Source organism: Oryctolagus cuniculus, chromosome 17 (genome assembly GCF_964237555.1).
Source record: "Oryctolagus cuniculus chromosome 17, mOryCun1.1, whole genome shotgun sequence".
In the NCBI taxonomy this organism is placed as follows: domain Eukaryota; kingdom Metazoa; phylum Chordata; class Mammalia; order Lagomorpha; family Leporidae; genus Oryctolagus; species Oryctolagus cuniculus.
The window spans coordinates 49,436,537-49,462,695 of NC_091448.1; the positions used below are offsets into that span (position 1 = coordinate 49,436,537).

The window sequence follows — 26,159 nt, forward strand, 5'->3', positions numbered from 1 at the left end:
CAGCCTACAATGGCCAGACTGAGCTAGGCCAAAGTCAGTAGCCCAGAATTCAATCTGGGTCTCCCACATAGGTGGCAAACACTCAACTACTTGAGCTATATCACCTCCTACCACCCAAAAACTCCAAACTCTTATATCTCACTGTATGTAAACTACCTCAAAACCACAGACATAAATATAAGTGCTGAAACTATAAACTAAAACACAGAAAAAGTCTTAGTGGTCTCAGATTAAACAAAGATTTCTTAAACTGTGCAAAAATTACAGGGGACAAAATGAATAAAATCAAATTTTATCAGTTTTTTAAAAATATTCTTCAAAAAAACACAAAAAAATTAAAAGGCAAGCCACAAATTAGGAGAAAATATTTTCAAAATTTATCCAACAAGATTTGGAGTCAGATTATATTACAGATTATATTACAACTGCCTAAATCAACCTAGTAAAAAGGACAAAAAATTTCAACAGACACATCACCAAAGAAGACAAATGTATGGCAAACAAGCATATGAAAATAGGTGCAACATTAATCATTAAGCAAATGCAAATTAAAACCACAAGGAGCTACTATTATACATTCACTAGCATGGTTACAATTAAAGTGACAAAGAGGTCGGCGGCGGCTCACTAGGCTAATCCTCTGCCTGCGGTGCCGCACACCAGGTTCTAGTCCCGGCTGGGACACTGGATTCTGTCCCGATTGCTCCCCTTCCAGTCCAGCTCTCTGCTGTGGCCCGGGAGTGCAGTGGAGGATGGCCCAGGTCCTTGGGCCCTGCACCCGCATGGGAGACCAGGAGGAAGCACCTGGCTCCTGGCTTCGGATCGGCGCAGCATGCCGGCCGCAATGTACCAGCCGCAGAGGCCATTGAGGGGGTGAACCAACAGAAAAGGAAGACCTTTCTCTCTGTCTCTCTCTCACTGTCTAACTCTGCCTGTCAAAAAAATAAAGTGACAAAGATATGCAGAGGTGGAATTTTCACACATTCCTCATGGGAAGACAAAATAGAACACCCATTCTGGAAACCAACTGGACAGTTTCTCATAAAGTTAAACATATGCTTGCCAGTGACCAACAGTTTTACTCCTAGGTATCTGTCTCAAATAAATGAAAACATGTGTCTCATAAAGACTTGTACCTGAACGTTCAATGAAGCTCTATTCATGGAAACGGAGAACAATTAATGGTCCAGCTGGTGAACAGATAAAAACTGTGGTGTGCCCATACTAAGGAATATTTGGCGATAACAAGTAATGGACTATTGACACACGCAGCAACACGGACAGATCTTGGAAGTGGAAAGCTAAGTGAAAGAAGTCCCACCCAAGAGACTACAAAACCACAGAATAGGTAAGCTATAGTGGCAGAAAGCAAACCAGTGGTTGGAAGATGCCAAGGGAATGAACCAAGTGCAAAGGAGTTCCAGGGGCCGGTGCTGTGGCGTAGCCGGTAAAGACGCTGCCTGAAGTGCCGGCATTTCATAGGGGCACCAGTTTAGTCCCGGCTGCTCCATTTCTTTTCTTTTTTTTTTTTTTTTTTGATAGGCAGAGTGGACAGTGAGAGAGAGAGACAGAGAGAAAGGTCTTCTTTTGCCGTTGGTTCACCCTCCAATGGCCGCTGCAGCCGGCGCACCGCGCTGATCCGATGGCAGGAGCCAGGAGCCAAGTGCTTTTCCTGGTCTCCCATGGGGTGCAGGGCCCAAGCACCTGGGCCATCCTCCACTGCACTCCCTGGCCACAGCAGAGCTGGCCTGGAAGAGGGGCAACCGGGACAGAATCTGGCGCCCCAACCGGGACTAAAACCCGGTGTGCTGGCGCCGCTAGGCGGAGGATTAGCCTAGTGAGCCGCGGCGCCGGCCCCGGCTGCTCCATTTCCAATCCAGCTCTCTGCTATGGCCTGGTAAAGCAGAAGATGGCCCACCTCCTTGGGGCCCTGAACCTGCATGAGAGACCTGGAGGAAGCTCCTGGCTCCTAGCTTTGGATTGGCACACTCCAGCACCAAAATGGGGAGTGAACCAGCTGATGGAAGACCTCTCTCTCTGCCTCTTCTTCTCTATGTAACTCTGACTTTCAAATAAATAAATAAATCTTAAAAAAAAAAAAAAAAAAGGAATTCCAGGGAAATGTTCTATCATGAGGTCAGTGCTGTGGTGTAGAGGGTAAAGCTGCAATGCCAGCATCCCATACAGGCACCAGTTCGAGTCCCAGCTGCTCCATTTCCAATCCAGCTCCTTGCTAATGTGCATGGGAAAACAGCAGAAGAGAGTCACCCACATGGGAGACCAGAGAAAGCTCCAGGCTCCTGGCTTCAGATGAGCCCAGCTCAGGCTGTTGCAGTCATTTGGGGAGTGAACCAGCAGATAAAAGAAGAAAGAAATGTTCTATCGTGATTGTGGTGGTGGCTGCCTGCCTGTAAATATCTGTCAACCAACAGTTAAAATTTGGATTGCACTAGCTGTCAATTTCTCCTCTAGAAAGTTTCCAACAACAAATTCCTTCCTTTGGGCTGCACCTTGCATCTTTCCAAACACCACTGCAGCAACATTTCCATAAGACTTAAACAGCATTCATAAGCATGTAAAAAACCAGTCATTCTTCTTATCTTTCTACCTCTCTCCTATTCCACACACATCATGAGTCTTCCTAAAATGCAATTCTACTAACGAAACAACTCCAATTGTTCCCCACTGTCTACAGAAGTACAAGTTTCCTAACACAGCTTTCCGCTTCCCTTAAGTATCTTGAGGAACTGTCTCGCTCACCTCATTGCAGTACCTTGAAATGTGTAGCATGCTCTTCAAGCATTTAGAAACTTTAGAAATATTTTGATCTAATACCTCGAATCATGTGACACTGCCTATAGCGGAGGCTGAAAAATGCCCCATCTTCCTTAAAATACCTGTGCTCTAATCCCTGGAAACTGTGCCACCCTGCATGAGGGGTTGCTCTGCGGATGTGAGGAAAGATCGCAAGGTGGGAAATTATCCTGGATGATGTGGGCAAGCTCTTAATGTAATGACATGTATCCTTGTAAGAGGCAGACTTGAAATGCCAAAAAAAAAAAAAAAAAAAAAAAAAAAAAAAAAAAAAGCCACTGGAGAGAGACCAGGAAGAGATTTAAAGAGTGATAACCACAAACCCAGGAAGGCCAGGAGCCAGCAGGAGCTGGAGGAATCAAGGAACTGATTCTCTCCCAGAGGCTGCAGAGGGAGTGTGGCCCTCCACAGAGCTCGTGGGTGACTGCAGAGCCACAAGAGAACACATCTGTGCAGTTTTAAGCCATGTGCTATGGAAACATGTTACAGCAGCCACAGCAAACTAATACACCTCTGTTAAGGACAACAGTGGAGATTTTAAAGCCCTAGTAACTGCTTACTGCTTTGGTATCAGCAACAGTTTTACAGAGTAACATTAAGTGTAAGTTTCCTGAAATGTTCAGCAACAAAAGAGAAAGGGGAAATTAATATCATCTGTATGTCTTCCAAGGCAGTCAAATTCTTCACATGTGTTATCTCAGATTCCTACCATATTCCCAGTACACTAAGCTGAAATTCACTTTCAGTGGATTGCCTAGAATTACACAATGAGCAAGAGAGACGCTAGAGATTAAGAGATTAGAAGACAGTCTTCAGCCAGCGCTCATCCCATTTTACCATGCCTGACTTCAACTCCAACAGCAGGACTTGAAACAAGGCTTTGCTAATTAATCATTAGCTAATTAATCTTGAAACTAAATCTTCTTTCCATTTCCCATCTTAAATTCAATCTCTACCCCTCTCTACCTTCTCTTAATTTTAACCCATACTGTATTCATCAGGTTTTTGGATTAACAAAACCCTGACAGTTCACTCTTAAGTTATTTTACATTCTAGCCATAATGTTAGCACTGATGTAAATTTTGTTTTTTAACTGGTAGAGCCAGAAACTGAATCCAGGCAGTATGGATCCAGAAACTCTGATTTTTTTTTTTTAAGATTTATTTTATTTATTTGAAAGTCAGAGTTACAGAGAAGGGAATGCAGAGACAGAGAGAGAAAGAGAGGTCCTCGATCTGCTGGTTCACTTCCCAAACGGCTACAATGGCCAGGGCTGGGCCAGGCCAAAACCAGGAGCCAGGAGCTTTATCCAGGTCTCCTACATGCAAGCAAGGGCCCAACCACTTGGACCATCTTCCACTGATTTCCTAGGCACATCAGCAGGGAGCTGGATCGGAAGTGGAGCAGCCGGGACTAGAACCAGCACCCATATGGGATGCCGGCACCGCAGGCGGAGGCTTTACCTGCTATGCACCAGCACAGGCCCCTCTGATGCAATTATTTGATGACTAAATGACTTGATCCCTACTCCATTTTAACTGCATCCATGAGATAAGAGAATGACTGTAAAGGCTGTGATAAAATCCTATTTTCAGAACTACAAGACTAATTTTTTGCCTCAGATAAATTAGGGTCTGCATAGAGTACTTTATTGAAGCCTCACCTCCCCAGACAGCACTTTCCCCTGCTGGCATCAGAAAAGCAAAGCTCCTCGCTGGTGATGAATCACTCTCTAAACCTGTCACAGGAAGAAACTTTTCTTTCAATGGATCATAAAATGTTCATTAATCAGGACTGCTAAATATCAGAAATCTGTATAACAGAAGACAAAAAAATAAACAATCATTTACTGTTGAGGACTAAAGTTCACCAAACCCTAAGGAAAGGGAGAAGACAGCAAGGACAGCAATGCCACCTGGAAGAGATGAGGCCTGGCCTGGGGACGCCTGCCACTCTGCATCCTCCCAATCTCCACCCCCCACGCCAAAAAATAAATAAAGCATGAATGCAATTAAAGATATACATTTCACATTCTGACTTTGCACCCTTTAAAAAAAAAATCTAGTGATTGTTACTGTCATAGCCTGGACAATCTGACAGTCCAAAAGCCATGATTTAACCAAAGTCTGTTTTAAAAGTCTTTCACTCTGGTCAGAGGTGGAATTTGCCAGTGAGGTCTTCTTAGGTAGGCAAGACAACATCATGCACTTGTGTCTGTCGTATCTGTTTAAAACACAGACTCAGCAAAGCTGTGTTTCATTCAACATCGATTCAGAGTGGGATCTGTTGATCTTTGCTGAAGCTGACAGATGCATCAATCTGAGGTTTTAAATGCTCCCTGGGTGATTCTACTGTGCGGGGCCCTCTGAGAGCTGCCAGTCTGAAGTAACGGAGTGGCAGTGGGGAGCAAGGAACAGATGTGACAGCTGCACAGGACTGGTGCCACAGCTGGGGCTGGATGGCAGGGCCACTCATCAGCAATGCAGAGGAGAAGACTCAACAAACAGTAAAGCTCAGTATGCATGCTCATTTCAGAAACCCCGCCTTCCCCCTCTCTTTGGCAAGTCCAGTAAGACTGGCTTGCTCATTTTGTCACCGCCAGCACGGCAGCTTGCAGCTACCTGAAATGTATTTTCCTGAATGGAATTCCGTTCTCTAAAGTCGTCTTTATCTAGATGTTAAAGTCACAGTGTGGCTTATCCATCTTGTAAAACCTCACCATGCTGAGCACTGATGATAAGGATGGCTCCACAGGACACGCTCAACAAATACTAGCTACCTAATTAGCTAATGTCCACCCCACATGCCTGTTTGACTGCAAATCCTTCTGACCGCCTGCTAGACATAATTAATTACCTTGAGGCATACTGGGCACAGCAGAGTAAGCCCAAAACGAAGTCCAGATACTTGTTCTCAAATCTGTTCTTCCTCTTCCGGTTGGCAGGCCAGCCATGAACTGAGTCACTCAGGCCCAGTCAGTCTGGTATGTCTCTTGCCAACATTCAAACAGGTTTTTAAAGTTCCATCTCCTACACTCTCTGTCATCTCTCTGTCATTAGTCCTTGCTAGCCCCAATGCCCGTTACCAAATGCCTCCCCAGTTACCAGAACCTCCTCTCTGGCCAGCCCTCTCCCCAGATCCGTCCTCCTCACCGAGGCCACTTCAGTGAGCCTCCCACAGCCTTGGTCACACCACTCCTAGGCTGACACCTCTTGGGAGTGTCACCCGACCAGGGAGTAACATTCGAATACTTTTCCGGTGCCTTTCGTGATCTGGCCCTTAACATGCTTTTCCCATTTTACATCGCACTCTTCCTTCCACTGAGGGTGGTGACCTCTCCACGTCACTATTTTTCAAAACCCAGCAACAAAAGCTTTCCCTGACCACCAAACACATCCTCCTACCTCCACTGGGAAATCTTCTGTTCTGAACTCTCAAAGGAACTCCTCAGCATTTTTCACCTTACAACAGTTTCCCATACACGACTTTTTTAACTTCCTCTTCTAGACTCAGGCGTTCCCTACAAATGGGCTTTCAGTCTGGTGAGTCTTTTGCAACCACTGACCACATCTCCCTCTACCCCTACTGCATGCACGTCCCACCCTCCTCCCTACAGGACCTTATCAGGTGGAGTTCAATACCACAGGTCTGTGATCTACTGAGACTCAAGGGAGCCTGGGGACAAAGCAACTGCTTGTTTTGTACAGCATGACTGTATATCATAATGCCTCCAATCCTTTTAGCAAGTCCCCTTGCCTCTGACTGAACCCTCATATCTCAGCACAATTGAGCAGCTCTACTCTGAGACATCTGCAGTCACTGCAGTGAATTGTATTGTTATTGTTTTTTTTTTTTCATTTACTCAAAAGGCAGAGTACAAACGAGGTTTCCTCCATTCACTGGTTAATTCCCCAGCTAGCCACAGATAGGCAGAGCTCGGTTGGGTCAAAGCCAGGAGTCTCAAACTACCTGGTCTCCAATGTGACAGGGTCCTAAGCAACTGAGCCACCATCTACTGCCTCCCAGCATGCGTTAGCAAGAAGCAGGATTGGAACTGGAGTAGCTGGAACTGGAACTGGCACTCCAATATGTGACGCGTGTCTTGGAGCAGTGGCATAATCTACCACACAACAATTTGCCCTGGTAAATTTTCCCCATCAAAAAAAGTCCCCAAGGAGAAAGCTAACACCTACAGCTGATAACGGAACTGAAAGAATGGACAGGCAGCAAAAAAAGGAACGGTATGAAAAGGATAGGGCAAGGCCGGCACTGTGGTACAGCAGGTAAAGCCCCTGCCTGCAATGCAGGCATTCAAAACGGGCACTGGTTCAAGTCTCAGCTGCTCTACTTCCGATCCTGCTCTCTGCCATGGCCTCGGAAAGCAGTAGAAAATGGCTCAAGTTCTTGGGCCCCTGCACCTGTGGGAGACCCGGAAGAAGCTCCTGGCTTCAGACTGGCCCAGCTCCAGCCACTGTGGCCATTAGTGGAGTGAACCAGCTAATGGAAGACCACTCTCTCGCTCTGCCTCTTTGTAACTCTGACTTTCAAATAAATAAATAGAAAGGAGGAGAGACAGAAAGACAGAAAGAAAGAGAAAAAAGGGATCATGTTTGAGAAGTCTGCAGACTATATGTGATTATCAGAGGCCTAGGACATTTGTAGGATAAGTGCAACAATAAACAGACACATGTTTTTCCCTAAAGATTTATTTATTTACTTGAGAGAGGGAGAGACAAAGAGAGAGGTCCTCCATCTGCTAGTCCTTCCCCAAATGGCCGCAATGGCCAGAACTGGGCCAAAGTGAAGCTAGGAGCCAGGAGCTTCCCCAGGGCCCCCAATGTGGGTACAGGGGTCCAAGCACCTGGGCTATCTTCCACTGCCCTCCCAGCCCATCAGCAGGGAGCTGGATCAGAAGCAGAGCTGCCAGGACTCAAACTGGTGCCCAGATGGGATGCCGATGCCATAGGCAGATGCCTAACCCACTATACCACATTGCCAGCCCCACAGATAGCTTTCAAAACATGAAAGAGAACAAGGTTTCTTGGCTCCCATTTTTTTTTTTTTTCATTTGAAAGAGTAACAGAGAGATGGAGATGGAGATATCTTTCAACTACTAGTTCACTCCTTAGATGGCTGAAATAGTCCAGGGCAAGAACAGGCTGAAGCCAGAAGCCAGGAGCTCCATCCACTGGCTCCCAATTTCTACCAGCCTACAGATAAGCATTCTTTAGAACAGCACTATCCACCAGCACTTTCTGCAATGATGCAAATCTCTAATCTGCACTGTCCAGTGAGAGAGCTACTAGTCACTGGCTATTGAGAACTTGGAATGGGACTAGTACAAAGGAACTAAGCTCTTGATTTTTTTTTTTTAAATTTATTTATGTATTTGAAAGGCAGAATTGCAAAGAGAGAGTCAGAAAGAGTGAGATCTTCCATCTGCTGGCCACTCCCCAAATGACCATTGCTGTACAAGACAGGAGCCAGGGGCTTCTTCTGGGTCTCTCACGTGGATGCAGGGGCCCAAGCACGCAGGCCATCTTCTGCTGCTTTCCCAGGAGCATCAGCAGGGAGCTGGATCAGAAGTGGAGCAGCTGGGACTTGAACCGGCACCTAAACGGGATGCCAGTGCCGCAGGTGGCAGCTTAACCCACTACACCATAGTGTTGGCCCCAAATTTTTATTTAATTTTAACTTAAGCAGCTTTTTGTGGCTAATGGCTATTGTATTGACCTGTGAATGTCCAGAACATGGATTGTCTTCACCTTGTTAGCTGAATTGTCCAAAATATTTTCCTGACCAAATTCTGTTACATTATTAAAAGTCTACAGTTAATTTTCTGTTTAACAAACCAGGGGCTGGAGCTGTAGCACAGCAGGTAAAGCCGCCACCTGCAGTACTAGCATCCCATGTGGGCACCGGTTTGTGTCCCAGCTGCTCCACTTTTTTTTTTTTTTTTTAAGATTTACTTATTTATTTGAAAGTCAGAGCTACACAGAGAGAAGGAGATGCAGAGAGAGGTCTTCCATCCGCTGGTTTACTCCCCAACTGGCCGCAAAGGCCAGAGGTGCACCGATCCGAAGCCAGGAGCCAGGAGCTTCTTCCGGGTCTCCCATGTGAGTACAGAGGCCCAAGGACTTGGACCATCTTCTGCTGCTTTCCCAGGCCATAAAAGAGAGTTGAATTTGCTCCACTTCTTTTTTTTTTTTTTTTTTGACAGGCAGAGTGGACAGTGAGAGAGAGAGACAGAGAGAAAGGTCTTCCTTTGCCGTTAGTTCACCCTCCAATGGCCGCCGCGGCCGGCGCACCACGCTGATCCGAAGGCAGGAACCAGGAGCCAGGTGCTTTTCCTGGTCTCCCATGGGGTGCAGGGCCCAAGCACCTGGGCCATCCTCCACTGCACTGCCTGGCCACAGCAGAGAGCTGGCCTGGAAGAGGGGCAACCGGGACAGAATCCGGCGCCCCGACCGGGACTAGAACCCGGTGTGCCGGCGCCGCTAGGCGGAGGATTAGCCTAGTGAGCCGCGGCGCCGGCGAATTTGCTCCACTTCTGATCCAGCTCTCTGCTATGGCCTGGGAAGGCCATAGTCCTTGGACCCCTGCACCTGCATGGGAGACGCAGAGGAGGCTCCTGGTTCCTGCCTTCAGATTGGCTCAGCTCTGGCCATTGCGGCCAACTGGGGAGTGAACCAGCTGATGGAAGACCTCTCCCTCTCTCTCTCTGCCTCTCCTCTGTGTAACTCTTTTAAATAAATCAATTAATTTAAAAAAAGCATTTACACTTTTTTCAATTTCCACTTTTATTTGAGGAAGGAGAGATGAGCAGCCGTTCAAGAGGCAAGTAAGAGAAAGAGTGTAAGCCAGGGCTAAAAACACCAGGGCTGTGCCAAGGCTGTTCTTCAGGTACGGTTCCTCCTGACCCTCCCAGGTACCTCCCTGTTAACGCTGAGGAAACGCGGGCCAAGAGCAATGAACTGACTTGCTTATGATCGCAGCTTAGTTACATGAGGATCCAAACCCAAGTCCAGCAGCAAAGTCTGACCCACGAAGCATCACATATGTATTGTTCAGATTAAAGCTGGCTGGATAAAAAGTGGGTTAGGCAGCTCCTGGCAGAGTAAGGATGGGGCAACAAATGATGCTCAATAGATCCACACTGTCCTCCAATCCCAGCCATGCTTCTAGACGGGGAGAGACAGCAGTGGACGAAACAGAACACATGCTGCCCTCGGTGGGTTTATATCCCAGTGAGGGAGGCTTTCTAGTGATACGAGTAAATGGAAGTTGGCTGGCCGGCTGTGGCAGAAACAGGAAAACTGACTGCTTCAGGCCAAGGGACAGAGCCGCAGAGGTGACGCAGGTGAGGCACATAGCAGGGAGAGCAAGGAAGTTAGTCAGCATGCCGGGGCACGGCGTGAGAAGCAAGGTCACAGTTTAAACAGGGGTCAGACCCTGTGGGACAAGAGTCACTGCAAGGCTGTGGAATATACTCCATGATCATGGAGCACTAGGAGAGGTGGGGATGGACAAGTTGATGCGTTGAGAAGAGTGAAGTGACGTGATACGATTTATGCTCTAATGGGAACACCAGAAACGGTGAAAACAGGCTGTGGGGAAGGAAATCCAAGGTGAAACAAGTTAGAGCAGGCAGCCCAGGTGGCAGGCTTTTGAAGCTTTTCACTTGAGTGAGGAAGGAAGCTGAGATCAGTAGGATAGCTGCAGAGATGAACACAGGATGGAAACAGAAAACAATTTTAGGACAGGCTATAGATAAATACACACAGGAGTGCATCAAAAAAATCGTCAAGGGGCTGGCACTGTGGCACACTAGGTTAATGCTCTGCCTGTGGCACTGGCATCCCATATGGGCGCTGGTTCTAGTCCCAGCTGCTCCTCTTCCAGTCCAGCTCTCTGCTGTGGCTCGGGAAGGCAGTGGAGGATGGCCCAAGTGCTTGGGCCCTGCACCCGCATGGGAGACCAGGAAGAGCACCTGCCTCCTAGCTTCGGATCTGCCCTGCTCCCACCATCATGGCCATTTGGGGAGTGAACCAATGGAAGGAAGAACTCACTCTCTCTCTCTCTCTCTCTCTCTCTCTCTGTAACTCTACCTGTCAAATAAATTTAAAAAAAGAAAAAATTCATCGAAAATGGAATGAAAAGAAGTTCACTTTGGCACTTTGGTGCAAAAAAAAATTAGAAATCTATTTATGTGCAGGGTCCGCAGAAAGCTCACATCAATTATGAAAAAAAAAACCATGCATATGTAGTCAAATCAACAGGCACAGTACAATGGAAGGAAAGACTTTTCTGAAGGAGTCACATACAAAGATACTGTACACGCAGTCCCTCAAGGTTCCATTAACTTTTCCTGCACATCATTTCCCTCATTCTCATGCCACCAAATGACAACTAGTGTCAGGAAGTTCCCCAGAAGTAGTTCACAAAAAACCCAGTTGTTAGATTCTTGCTACTAATATTTAAATGAGCATCTCAGAAAGACTTGGGCCAACTCTGACAAAAGTGGAAGCAGCCCTAAATAAACATTTCCTTGCTCATTTTGCTTGTCTTTGCCCAGGAAGCACTTCCAGTTTAATAAGCTACCTGGCCCAGAAGGGCTCCTTCCATTCTTCCTAGTCAAAGCTTGCAACACTGTTTCTAAAAACCTTAACTGTGCACAGTGAAACTCCGGAATGGTAAACCAAAGACTGACTTCAACCCTCGGGACTGCACTTACTGGCCAACTTCATCCTGAGAGGCTGTTTTGTTTGAGGTGTACACCCCACTGGGGAGATCTCTCCAGCCCACCCTGACACATTATCTCAAGACCTGCAGGACAATGATCAGTGGACCACTGACCGCTGCAGGTGTGAGCTCCTCAGGGCTGGAACCTCACTGCCAAGCACAGAGGTGCTCAGGGAAACTGCTGAATGGGAAACTCACCGGCTACACAATCTCAGCCTTGGTAACAGACTCCCCCTCCCCTACCTCCCAGCACACTGCAACTGCCCTCTAACAGCGCTGCGCTGCCCACCGCCTCACACAAGGCCTTCTTGAACTTTCTTACTCCACCTGTCTGCTCTATGCAACAAGCCCCACTTCACTGGCTGCCGCCTGCTGAGTGAAAGAGCAATGGGCGATTTACCCAAAGCTAGCTTGAAGGATGCTTTAGCAATTCTGTTCCTTTCCTTGCTCCTCCGTGTTCACGCCAACATTCTCCTGAAGTTCCCCCTCCAGGGACTCTCATGTGGTAGAAAAAGCAAAGACAAAGCCTAAGTGGCAGTCCTGGCTATGTCTATATAACATTGGCCTCAATGCCTTTATCTATAAAGAGCCAGGCCCCCTAGGCAAAGTTATTTTGAAGTCTAATGCTCATGAGAAAAACCTACAAACTGTCAAGAGCTATGCAAATCCATGTTCCATCCAACCAATGACAGGTCATAAGCAGGCACAATGCACTCGCTCAATACATCAAGTCAAACTAGGACCATTCTCCAATCAAGAGGCAGGTAAGAGAAGCACTCTGGCAAGGTCGCACAGGTCAGCGTGAGGTCCCTGGAGGTCACTCCCCATCTCTAGCTTCCTTTTCCCTCCTACCTGTACAATGAAGCTTTGACAAGGAGGAATTTTAGTGTTGGTAAGGGAGGCACGACCTGACAGATCAAACTACCCTTTGCCAGGGGTATCAGAAATATATCACCAGAATGGACCAGACTGGGAGGCAGAGGAGTCCAGTATTAGCGCTCCTCGTGCGGGCAGTGTGACCTTGGCCAACTCCCTTAGCAAGCAAACCCATCGCCCCCATCCCCATCTGCAAGCCCAGGAAGACAAGAATTCCCACCGGGCTGCCCGCCGGGGACCAACGTGCGCGCCCACCTGGGGTGCGGGCAGCGCAGCCCCGGATCTCCCACCCTCCGTCCGGGAGGCGCCCCGAGCGCTCCCGCGGGAGAGGGATGCACCCCTTCCGGATGCAGGACGTGCCAGGACAGCAGTTTCGGTTTCCTGGGGACAGGGACTGCTCCTCCCGCCGTCCCGCGCCGCCCTCGGGAGCCCCGCGGCTGCGCTCGGTCCCGCCACGGGACCTCCCACCCCGGCTCCGCAGCCCGCCGTGGTCCCGTGGGGTCGGCGGCGGCGGAAGGGGCGTTGCCATAGGAACAGCGCCCAGGACCCCGGCCCGCGGAGCCCGGGCGAAACAGGGAAAGAAGGCTCGCGAGACCCGCTGTGCCCCATGCGACCACGCCCGGACGTCCCCTCCCAGGGCTGCTTCGCCCGGCCAGCAGCGCCCCCACAGCTTCGCGCCTTCCCGCGCGGCTCCACAAAAAAACCCTACCTTCCGCCATGTCGGGCCCGGCCCTGCCTGTAGCCTCGCGAGAAGTGCGCCGTTCAGCTGGGGCGGCGCGTAAGGAAGGCACCAAGTATCGCGAGAACCGCGGTCGGCGCAGCAAGGGGAGGAGTCGAGGCTGGGAAGGAGGCGACTGGAAGCTGAGGGAGTGACCGGGCGCGGGGTGAGGCTGCGAGCTTGCTCTCGGTTCGGCTGGTACTTTGCAGACTCGGGACTTAGCTAGCGCCGACTGAGCTCTGTCCCTTGGCCCCACAAAGGAAGGACGCGGCGAATGTAGACTAATCTGGTGAAGCCTGGCTGTGAGAGGCGCGCGGGGAGGGGTTAGGAAGGGGCCAGTGCGGCGGTGACGCTGCTGACAACGGTCGACAGCCCGGGGTGGGCGGGATGCTGTGCGTGTGGCCCCGCACTCGGGAGAAGCGATGGGTGTAGACGAGATGAGGGTCCCCTGCTAGGCGCCCGAGACGTTGAGAAGCGACAGCGTGCCAAGTGTAGGGGCCACAGAGCGCTTCGGGTGTATGGGTGACGTTCTTTATTCAGATTTATTTACTTGAAAGGCAGAACGATAGGGCGCGGGGGGGAGAGATAGAAAATCATCTTCATTCCCTTTTCAAATGGCCGCACCAGTTGGGGCTAGGCGAAGCAGGAGCCAGGAGCCAGAGCTCCATCAGGGTCTCCCACGTGGGTGGCGAGGGAAGCTCCTGGGCCATCTGCTGCCTTCCCGTGCGCGTTAGCAGGGAGCTGGATTGGAACTGGAGCCGAGACTCCAACCGCACTCCGATATGGGATGCCAGCAATGGAAAGTCAGAGTTAAAGGGAGAGACAGAAAGAGATCTTCCATCTGCTGATTCACTCCCCAGATGACCATTGCTGGGCTAGACGGGAGCCAAGAGCTTCCTCTGGATCTCTTACCTGGGCGCAGGGGCCCAGGCACTAGGAGGGCCATCAGCAAGCAGCCAGACGGGAAGGGAAGCCGCCGGGACTCGAACCCGCACCCTTGTGAGATGATGCTGGGGTCGCAGGTGCCAGCCCCTGGGTGAAGTTAGGGACTGCAGGGGAGACGGTGACCTTGGGGCCAGCCAGGAGCGGGTGAGGAGATTGAAAGGAGGCACAGTGAAGAGGATGGAGGTGTCGGTTCACAGCTGGACAAGTTCTCTGTGCTGCCAAGGCTGAGCATGAGCAGGCGGTGGCGTAGAAAAGGAATCTGGGATTTAGGCAGTGGTAATACAGGGTCAGGGGTTAAAAATCTGAGAAAAGGGGGAGTTTTTGGACTGATAGACACCTAGGAGGTGCAAGGGGTGTATTAAACTAAGAACAACTGTGTGCTCAGGAATTGTTCCAGTGTAGCAGGAGACTAAAGGTTTTTATTTATTTATGTATATAAAGGTTTGTTTATTTGAGAGGCAGAGTTACGGAGAGGGAAGGAGGGAGAGGCAGAGAGAGAGAGAGAGAGAGAGAGGTCTTCCATTCACTGGTTCACTCCCCAGATGGCTGCAACAGCCAGAGCTGAACGGATCTGAAGCCAGGAGCCAGGAGCCAGGAGCTTCTTCCAGGTCTCCCACATTGGTGCAGGGGCCCAAAGACTTGGGGCATCTTCTACTGCTTTCCCAGGCCACAGCAGAGAGCTGGATTGGAAGTGGAGCAAATTCAGCTCTCTGCTGGGGCCGGTGCCATGGTGCACTAGGTTGATCCTCCGCCTGCGGCGCCGGCATCCCATATGGGTGCCGGTTCTAGTCCCAGCTGCTCCTCTTCCAGTCCAGCTCTCTGCTGTGGCCCGAGAGGGCAGTGGAAGATGGCCCAAGTGCTTGGGCCCCTGCACCTGCAAGGGATACCAGGAGGAAGCACCTGGCTCCTGGCTTCGGATCAGCACAGCTCTGGCCATTGTGGCCACTTGGGGAATGAACCAACGGAAGGAAGACCTTTCTCTCTCTTTCACTGTCTGTAACTCTGCCTGTCAAATAAAATCTTTAATAAAAATACAAAAGGTTGTTGTGTCTACTGAGAATAGTTTATAGGTGTTGCAAATGCTGAGACTTCGGGGTCTTCATAGGGGCCAGGTGAGCCACTTTCTTCTGTTTATCTTGAAAATATCCTGCATGTTTCCTGGGCCATAAGCTAAAAATGACAAAAAAGTGGTTGGGAAGCACTGTCGTAGCTGATGCCTGTTTTGCATAGGTCTTATCTTTGCTCCACCAGCACCAGCTTAGGGTCTGGTATATGAGGGTACTTCAAAAAGTGCTTGGAAAAATAGAATGAAAGGTATTTTGGTGCGAAGTTCTTTTTGACATCCTTGCGTATTTTTCCCAATATACATTTTCCATCAACTTTTTGAAGACCATTCATATTTCAAGATATTTTGCACAAAAATAAACCTTTTAAAGTACCCTTGTATAGCAGGCCTTCAAAAAAAAAAAAAAAAAAGTTACCGATGTGAGCTCCCCTGAGTCAGAAGTGAGTTCAAATCTGGCTCTGCAGCCGACTTGCTGTGTTAATTGTAGACAGGTTTCTGCGAGCTTTATGCTGCCTCTTAGATTCTCCCTCAGGGAAGAAACTGCCTGGAAACCATGGTTCTTAATGAGCTAGAGAATGCTGAAGCCCTCTGAGAATTTGATGAGAGCCGGGGACTTTCTCCGTAAGAGCAGCACACGTGCACGAATGGACACATTTGCACCCTTTCAAGAGTGTACTTGGACACACCTGAAGGCACTGAGTTCAGGGAGGGGCTTGACCTCTTGTCACACCCGCCTTTCCAGGAGAGCTCAGAAGAGCTAAAAGCACCTCCCCTCAGAAAGGGCTTCATGTAAGTCTATCTCTGTGCCTTTGTCTTCCAGAACCCTGAGCCCCAGGAGCACTTAACAAAGCCTGCCAGCACTCAGGGAGCTACAACATCCGCTCTCATCTGAAAGACATTTTGCAAAATCTGAGCCTTAGGACGTGGTTTATTTTAGACCCAACTCAGGTTTTGCTGTCTTGTCAACAGGAATTTGGTGTAGAGTTGTCTCTGGCAAGCAACGTGAAGTGCAGAGAGGGAGTAAGTGTCGTGTACCTTAAGAGCACAGGGATTCCAGACTGGCAGTCCAGTGAACTCGGTTCAAGTGCCAGCCGCACCGTGTCTGTGTGCGACCTCGGAGAAGCCAGTGGTCCTGAGCTGTGGCTTCCAGCTCACAGTGCCGAGGACCTAAGGAACGTGATGGAACTGAACCCTGCTGCGCAACAGACTAGCTCTGCGATCCTGACAGACTAATCTGAACATGCTAGCTCAGGAGAAGCTCCTACTTTGGAGGATCATTGTATCCTCTGTGAAATAACATTAGCACAAGCCTGCCACAAGGTAGGGGCTCAGTTAACTTGAAACTTAATTCTGGTGCCTGTGAGGAATACGTGAGTATATACAATACAAGTGCTACTAATTCCTAACTGATATGGAGAAGGGGCTAAAATCTAGTTTTTTGCCTAGGATTTCCTATGCAGCTCCTCCGTTTTAAGATGTATCTGTGGGCTGGTGCTGTGGCTCACTTGGCTAATCCTCTGCCTGCGGCGCTGGCATCCCATATGGGCACCGGTTCTAGGCCCGCACCTCTTCTAGTCCAGCTCTCTGCTGTGGCCCGGGAAGGCAGTGGAGGATGGCCCAAGTGCTTGGGCCCTGCACCTGCATGGGAGACCAGGAGGAAGTGCCTGGCTCCAGGCTTCGGATTGGCACAGTGCCGGCCAAAGCGGCCATTTGGGGGGTGAACCAACAGAAGGAAGACCTTTCTCTTTCTCTCTAACTCCGTTTAAAAAAACAAAAAAAAAAAAAAGATGTATCTGCTCCTTTTTGTGAAAGCTGTTTCCTTCAGTTTATCTAATCCATGTGAACAGGACTCAAGAATTCCCAATCACTTCACTAAATCTCAGTGTACAGTGCTAATTCACCAGGCCAAAACTCTAACCTTACCCTAGCAGACAGATTATACCTCTGAAACTGAGCAACCAGAAACACCATAGGCAGGAAATTGTTCTGCAAACTGAATCTTGTTGGGTTTGCGGGCCCCCAGAAAATGAAAAGTTCAAATCCGCTAAGGTGGCTAACAGCCCCAACTATATAGATCTTTCCTGGAAGCCCAATGCCTTATACACACTAGGCAATCACTATTCCTTTGCATTTGAAGCAGCATGCAAATAAACTTGGTTTGCTCTGTACCTTGAGTAGATACCATCAGATACCATCCAGACCCTTCCAGAACAGTTTTACTCCAAATATATCAGACCCTTCCAGAACAGTTTTACTCCAAATATATTTATCAGGGAGGTGATCCTCACTCTTCCCAAAACTGCTCTCAGGGAAGACTTTCTTCCTGATTAAGAGGTCTGGCTCCCTGTTCTTTTCTGAGTATTAAGGAATAGGAACAGCCATGGGCAATTTGCATCCAGACAGACAAGTTATCAACACCGATCACTCAGTGTGTATTAACTATTTGTAAAGATTCAGGGGAAAAAAAGCTGTGTATTAAATCTTGTAAAGAATCACAAACCAGTGTTCAGTCCTGCCTCTTTTGCTACTAACTTACTAAGTGACCTCGGCTTTATCTGGTGATTAAGATGGCAGCCATGGTCTCTTCCAGTTAACATTCCTCATCGATTAGCTTTCAAGCCAGGTCAAAGGCAAAATCCCCAGTATTCTAATTTGTGCTCACTGTAAGACTCCAGATCACCAGGCACAGAAAATCTGATTAAAAGTGGAGCTTAGGGGGCAGCACTATGTTGCAGTGGGTTAACGCTCTGGCCTGAAGTGCCAGCATCCCACTTGGGCGCCAGTTCAAGTCCCGGCTACTCCACTCCTGATCCAGCTCTCTGCTATGGCCTGGGAAAGCAGCAGAAAATGGCCCAGGTTCTTGGCCCCTGCGGCCATTTGTGGAGTGAACCAGCAGATGGAAGACCTTTCACTCTTGCTTCTGTCTCTCTGTGGCTAACTTTCAAATAATAAAATAAATCAAAGTGGTACTGCGGACTGGGCATTGGGGTGTGGTGGGCAAAGCCGTCACCTACAGCACAGACATCCCACAAGAGCACCCGTTCATGGCCTCGCTTCTCCAGTTCCTATCCAGCTCCCTGCAAATGGCCTGGGAAAAGCAGCAGCAGATGGTCCAAGTGTTTTGGGCCCTGCCACTGAGGTAGAGACCTAGATGAAACGCCTGGCTCTGGCCTGGCTCAGCTGTAGCCATTGCAGCCACTTAGGGGGTGAACCAGTGGATGGTGGATCTCTGTTACTCTGCTGTCAAGTAAATAATTCTTTATAAGTGGTGCTTGGCTGTGTTTTGGAATTTTAAACAGCATTTATCACATTGGAAGTCAAGTTAACTTCTAAAATGTTTCCTTCTTTAAATAAAAGTTTGTAAAATTCTTTCTCAGGGTTTCCCTATGGGCACTTTGCTTTCATGTGCTGCTTATATGTATAGAACCCCACAATTTGTTTTGAGACCTGCATCCTAAAACCAAAATAGCTCATGATACAGCCTCTAAGTCATCATTTATTGATTTATAGAGCACCTATCACATGATTGAGGTGCTTTACAATACCGTAAACATCACAACAGAACTCACACAGTTAAATACAGTCAACAAATTACAGAACTAAGGAAAAAAACTGGAATGAAGCAACATTATGTCGAGTTTCAAAGATGCTGAGAGTTATCAGTACAAAAAAGGGAATTCCACCAATTGGAGACCAGACGGGGCAAAAATACGCAGGCACCATGGCCCAAAGTGGGATGATTTGTACAGGGTGAATGAGCATATAAAATAATTTCACAACCAGAAATGAAGGCCATTAGATACCTTCACAACATGATTACCTTATAATGGCAAGGAGATCAACCTTATGAGGATTTTAGCTCAAAAGACAAAGCCAGAAAACACTGAGATCATAAAACCTACTATGAGCACAAACTGCAATCTATCAGCATCTACAAGAACTTGGAACAAATTTAGGCATCAACCAACAGTTCCACAACCCAAAAGACTACGTGGATGTTGTTGACACTTGGCACAAAGTTAGGGGAAGGAATTCTTTTCCTAAAGCAGAGAAGAACCACCTCACACTAATGATAAGGTGAGGTAAGACAAAAGCCACCTGGGTCAGTGTCACCTGAGTGTGGGTTCAGTATCAAACACGGGGGTGTTGGAATTCACATTGTCTGGTGAACACTGGGAAAGGCACAGATGACATCTCTGACAGGAGAAAGGAAGTCGTAACACCAATCTAGGATCAGGACCCCAGGCAGAAAAGAGCATGAGAAGAGAAGAGAGATACCCTTCCGTGGGCCTCCCTTCCACTCCCCCAAGTAAGCTCTAAAGAACCACGTGGTAATACCAGAGTCACTGCATTAAAGTGGCACTTGAAGTTCAAAAGTAGTTGTCCCTGAGTTACTAGGTCTTTTGCTACTTGCTAAAGGGTCAAATCCCAGGTTTTAAAAACAGACTTCTTAGCAGAATTATAACAATACAAGAGCAAAATTCCAACTCCACTTAGCCACAAGCAACCACCATGTGGACAATTTCTAATTTAAGAGGTACAGGGCTTGTAGGTATGCAGTGCTGGCATGCTGGGGCAACAATTTTTACAGAGATTTTTGAGGAAAAAAGTCACAAAGTTCTTAAAGATAGGCTGCAATGAAATCAAGTCAAACAATATTTACACTACACACATAAGAGTTTTATGATGTGTATGAGATTTTTACAATGCTTCAGAATCAAAAACAGACTGGGATTTAGAAAAATAACTATTCTGACTACATCCTCAACCATTTTATTTTTGCTTTAAAACACTAAGTTTGCAGAGGTCTAGGTTGTTGGCAGGGATCCTGTCACTCTTCTGCCAAAATATTCTTCCAAATTCCAGAGAGCAGAAGTGCACCAATTCTCTCACAAACACTGTGCTCCAGCTGTCCTATCCTGAGGTCTAGCCCATGCACACCACAGAATACCTCCTGTCCCCAACCTCACAACCTAGACATATGCAGGCCTGTCTTTAATGTCACACACACTCATTTTAACATTTGAAGTTGTTTTAGAAAACTGCATGGTATGAAGCATACCTATGCTCAAACATCACTCAAATCTAAGAGGCTTGTCAATGACAGAATCTATACATCAGCAAAGCATTTGCCCATGTGATACTTTTAAGACTCAGGTGACAAACTAGTTAGAACCCAACACGCGTACTGTCATGGCCATGTGATATTCAAGTACTAAAGTTCGTTTGCATAAAGAATCAACCTGAGATTTTTCAAAACTGCACTTCTCTGGCATTCAGTATTATAACCTTCATTCAATACAATAAAAGCCAACAACTTGACAATTATTGGAAAAAATTATATTTTGGAAGAACTCACTACAGAAGGTGACAGAATTCCAAAATCAAATTACATGAAAATATACACCGCAATTTCTTTGTACAATAGGTGAGGGCAATCTGCAGAATAGAAGAATATAGGAAAAGAAATGTGAAGGGCAGAGAACAGGAGGAGGGTAGCAGACCCAGAAGTAAAGTAGAAAGCTGGAAGATGTGCATGCTTTATTTATCCAACCTTAACATTAGGCAACTGAAGGGCAAATAAAACCAAATTGAAATCTTGCGCTCTTTGGGGTAAACTGCAGGATGTTGGATTCAGAACCAGCTTTTTTTTTTTTTTTTTCTTTTTTCTTTTTTTTCTTTAAGTTTTCTGGGGGTAATGACTGGGTTCAAGAGCTCTCAACAGCCAGAAGAGATTATTGCTACATCCAATCCAAGAGATGGGTGCAACCAGAATACAAAAAGGACAAAGCACCTGGAGATGACCACTCCTCTGAAGTCATCATTAGAAATCAAGTAATTGCTTATTAAGTATTTCAGTATTAGAACTAAATGATTGAGACAGATGAGATGAAAGCAAAGGGGAGTGTGCCAAAACAAAAATATACAAAAGTTTAGTAAGTGAAAAGAGTTTAATGAAGCCTCAATGGTTTAAAGGAAATTAAATGGAAACTTTTAATCCTAATTGCTTTTCATCTGACATGCTTTAAGGAGTCTTTTAAAACTGATAAGAAACAATGAATAGGGAAAGAAAACCTGCTAAAATCTTTTAGAATTTACACGATTCTTATTCTACTACAAGAAAGCATTATTTGGTACAAGGTGTATTTGTGGATGTACATGAACAGCATATATATTATCCGGATCATGTTGTGCTATGTACAGGTCTTTACAATTCTTCCTGAAGGTTAAAACAGTTCATTAGAATTCAAAATGCGTAATCATCTGTAAGTTGGCACTTGTTAGGCTCTTGTCAGCACTGATAACTGGCATGTTTTATTGCGCCCAGTTCCAGCCAGTGTTTGCCAACTTGTTACAACAGAAGTCCAGCAATAGGTGGGTAGAGTGCAGGAAAAACAGTGCCATGTTTCTCAATTGGAGACCTACAACAAAACAAACAGTATTACATAATGAATTAGAATATTACAAAAGAATTGACTAGAAATTGTTGTTTACATTCTACTTCCTTGGCAACAAGTTCTTAATTTCATTTTAAGCTCACTTTTGTGCATGTGCATTATGGTAGACACTAGCCACATGTGGTTATTTAATTTTAAATTAATTATTAATAAAAATTAGTTCCATAGTCATACCAGCCACACATCAAGTACTCAGCAGTCACATGTGGCCAGTGGCTGCCCCTCTTGCCAATGCAGATATAAAATATCTCCGTCATCACAGAAGCTCAATTGTACAACACTGATTTAAGATTTTTCAATACTCCAACTGTCTTTCAACTTTTATTACAACTAGAATCAAAACCAGAAGGACTACTTAAAAGTCAAGCAGAAACTTTCTAATATCTGAGGATATTCAGAAGAAACTAAACATTGACATACTCGTCAACTTGGTAAATTCTATCCAGTTCTCTGGGCTCAGTTCAAACCCATTTTCTCCAATGGACCGCCCACAAATGACCTTCCACCCCAACTGGAGTTTCTAATCATTCAACCAGTTGATCTCATATCCTCAATTAGAATGCAAGAACACAGTTAAGTAAAAACTACTACCATCTTATCAAGAGCTTCTTATGTGCCAAGCAGTGCTAAGGGCTTAAACTACTGAACACAATGCTCACCAGCATCACATAAGTAGCCGTGTGTGATTTAAATGTTAGGGGTGAGGGAGAGCCCAGGGCAGCAGAGAAGAAACACCCATTACTACTCCGTCTTTAGATGAAGTGCTCCAAAGAATTCAGAAATCTCTGCTGCCAAGGCAGCACAATTTTGAGCAAAGAATTCAGACAGAAGATGCCTGAAAATTCAAGTGATAGAACTTTAAACTCCTGTGCCAAATGTACTTTAGAATTAAGGCAACACTGAACTCATACTAGCCACGTTCAAAGTTCACTGTGTCTCCTAAAACCCAGAGTGAACATATTAATTTTACAATTACCCAAATTTTATTATACTAAAAGCTCTGCTGTGCAAAGAATCTGAGGGCCAATCTGTGGCTCTGCATGTGCCTCCTTGCAAATTTAGAACAAACCTTGAGAGGTAGAATCACTGCTATTTCCTATCCAATGCAGCTGCTCCTTTAGCAAAGCACAAACTGCCTAACAGAATTACTTTCACCAAAATCAGGTTCCACCTTTTGCAGACAGCCACACATATGAACATGCATCTTTTTTAAAAATATATTTATTTTATTATTGATTTGAAAGGTAGAGTCACAGAACAGAGAGGAAGAGACAGATCTTCCATCTGCTGGTTCACTCCCCAAAAGGCTGCAATAGCTAAGGCTGAGCCAAGCTGAATTCAAGAGCCTGGAACTCCACCCAGGTCTCCCACAAAAGGGTAGTAGGGGCCCAAGCACTTGAGCCATCTTCCACTGCTTTCCCAGGCACACTAGCAGGGAGCTGGAATAGAACTGCGGTAGCTAGGATACCAATGGGTACTCATATGGGATGCTGGCATTGCAGGCTGCAGCTTAACCTGCTGTGCCACAACACAGGCCCCCATACATTTTTTTTATTAGAAAACCTAAAGACTTATACTGAAATCCAAGAGATAATGTTAGGCAATAGGTATTACAACTTTTAGGAAATGGTAACTTGAATGTGCTCCAAAGACTCAATCACATCCTAGCCAATCAATCTCTAAGGACCAAAAGAAAACCAGGTATGGAGTTTGGACATTCAGTAACCACTTCCCTATGCTATAAATGGGACATTTCAGAGCCACAAAAGAATCATTTATGAACTGTTTCCATGAAGTTTTAAACAAGCCACAGAGTACTGACTGCTGCTGAAAGTCATTAAATACCGGCCATCAGGAAACCCAGCCTTTTAACAGTGAGGATTCAGCTTTAAATAGCATTAGCTTCTTCAGCAGAAAAAGAAAAATCTGTGCCCCTCACTGTGACTAAACTGTATTCTGAACAGAGAAGAGGCCTCAGTATAGAAAAAGCAAGTTTGCCATTCTTTTCTTTGGCAAGATAAATGTGAAAACTGAAACGCCTGTATAACACTCTCGAAACAATGCTGCTGACCTGAAAGTTACATTTTTGTAAGCATATCCTACTTCTGATTTAATACATCTGCTTTCAATATTAGTTGAAATTATATCAATTGAATGTGTTTTTTCCCTCAAACCTCCTCTTTAATTATTTCTGCTTCTTACACTGCCAATCTGGAGATGGTTTACCTCCTAAGGATTTAAATGTCTTGTCCCACTTAAGAATATTTCTAAAACTATAATCAAGTCACACATTTTTATGTCTACCAACCTTTTATATTTTTAACAAGATTTATTTATTTATAAGGCAGAGTTATAGAGAGGCAGAGGCAGAGAGAGGTCAGTCTTCCATCCACTGGTTCACTCCCCAGATGGCCACAATGGCTGGAACTGGGCCAATTTAAAGCCAGCAGACAGAGCTTCTTCTAGGTCTCCCACATGGGTGCAGAGGCCCACAGCATTGGGCCATTCTCTACTGCTTTCCCAGGCCGTAGCAGAGAGCAAGATTGGAAGTGGAGCAGCCGGGACTAGAACCAGCACGCCCAAATGGGATGCCAGCACTGTAGGCAGTAGCTTTACAGCACCAGCTCCCCAACCTAACTTTGTGCAAAGGCTGAAAGGGGGCAGCATTGTGGAGCAGTGGGCTAAGGCTAAGCCAGTGCCTACAACGCCAGTATCCCACAAAGGAGTGCCATTCTGAGCCCCACTGGCTCCAATTCCAATCCAGCTCCCTGCTAATGCACCTGGGAAGACACCAGGAGATAGCCTAAGTACTTGGGCCCCTGCCACTCCTCTGGGAGACCCAGATGGAGTTCCAGGCTCCTGGCTTCAACCTGAACCAGCTTGGGCTGTTACATTCATTCGGCGGGTGAATCAGAGAAAGAAGATTGATCTCTTTCTCTCCCCCTCTGCCTTTCAAATAAATTAATTAAATCTTAGGAAAAAAAAAACCTGAAAAATACAAAGTAGTCCAGTGTGCTCCCAAACAACAATTACTTTTTATGTTAAACACAGTAATACAAGTAATTGCTCCAATAACTTAACAATTCTTAAGTGAAAACAATCCATGAGGAAAATGGCTAATATAAAAAATGTCTTCCCTACTGCCTATTTTCACAAATATTTGCAAACACTTGGGTTTCTTGGACATTTTAATTTTTTTAAAGAATGTTTTATTCTTTTTAAGATTTACTTTATTTATTTGAAAGAGTTATAGAGAGAGGTAGAGACAGAGAGAGAAGTCTTCCATCCGCTGGTTCACTCCCCAGAGGGTCGCAATGGCTGGAGCTGAGCTGATTCGAAGTCAGGAGCCAGGAGGTTCTTCCAGGTCTCTCACATGGGTGCAGGGGCCCAAGGACTTGGGCAATCCTCCACTGCTTTCCCAGGCCATAGTGAGAGCTGGATCGGAAGAGGAGCAGCCAGGACTCGAACCAGCGCCCATATGGGATGCTGGCACTTCAGGCCAGGGCTTCAACCCACTGTGCCACAACACCAGCCCCAGACATTTTAATTTTAATTTTATTTGAAAAGCACAGAGAGACACAGAGACCTTCTAATCTGCTGGTTCACTCCCCAAATGCCCACAACAGCCAGGGCTGGGCCAGGCCAAAGTCAGGAGTCAGGAACACCATCCACATGTCCCACATGTGTGGATGATGCTGTGCCTGGCTGGGAAACTGCCTTGTCTAGCCCATGCAGGAAGTTAAGAGGGCATGACACACCATGCCTCCCAGGAAACACTCTGGTTGGGGGCTCAACACACTGAGACCCACACATGACTTGACTGCTGGCAGACAGTAGGGACCCCAGGCACATTTCCCCCACCCCCAATTCCTGTTGAGGGGCCTCATGATTGTCAACTAGGTAAACAGCTCCCAGGTGTGGCCCAGACCCATAAGATCACCTGGAAGGCTATGGAGGCTACATGACCTTCAAGCTGATTGGAGAAGCATAGAGGTGCCTGTATCAGCTGTATCCTATGAAATTAGTGTTGCTACCCTGAAGAAGCTACTCCCCTTTGCCTGCCCTATAAAAGCTTGTGCCTGATTGTTAATAAACAGACATGTTCACCGAAACTGTCTCCGGTACTTCTTGTTGAAGAACACTGTCACCCTAGCATCTCAACAGTGTGGCCTCATAGGATGAGCCCACACACATGATTGACAAAGACCCAACTACTTAGGGCCATCACCAGCCTGCGTCCCAGGGGGCACTTAAGCAGCAAGCTGGATTGGAAGCAGAGGAGACAAGACTTGAACCTAGCCAAACTTTTTTTTTTTTAATCAAACTTTCATTTTATGGCTGCGTTCTTTGTGAGTTTCCTAATATCCAGGTGATCAGAAAAGCTCAACATTTCAAGAACCTTGATTTTAAGGAAATATGAAACTGATCAGGATGTGGCCTCTCAGGAAAATCATTTACTTCAAATGTGGTCCCAAAAAGACCATAACTGCTCTGGAGGCACAGAAGCATATATTTGCAACCACACATCCCCTTATTTATG

The 26,159-nt window shown here is 46.6% G+C and overlaps 2 protein-coding genes across 10 annotated transcripts in view; both read right to left on the minus strand.

Moving 5' to 3' along the window:
• ANKFY1 (ankyrin repeat and FYVE domain containing 1) overlaps positions 1-13,262 on the minus strand; it is a 77,651-nt gene extending 64,389 nt beyond the window's left edge. Inside the window, exon 1 of one of the 3 annotated variants that reach the window (XM_070061246.1) lies at positions 13,142-13,262. In XM_070061246.1, coding sequence (XP_069917347.1) covers positions 13,142-13,151 — 10 coding nt within the window. In that variant the 5' untranslated portion in view covers positions 13,152-13,262. The other 2 variants (XM_070061248.1, XM_070061247.1) reach the window with 2 other exon arrangements.
• Positions 13,263-18,637: 5,375 nt separating this feature from the next.
• UBE2G1 (ubiquitin conjugating enzyme E2 G1) overlaps positions 18,638-26,159 on the minus strand; it is a 106,336-nt gene continuing 98,814 nt past the window's right edge. For all 7 annotated transcript variants that reach the window (XM_017348822.3, XM_070061254.1, XM_070061253.1 and 4 more), the window contains one exon: positions 18,638-21,583. The gene's annotated coding sequence lies outside the window, so the exon portion shown is untranslated. The remainder of the gene's footprint in view (positions 21,584-26,159) is intronic.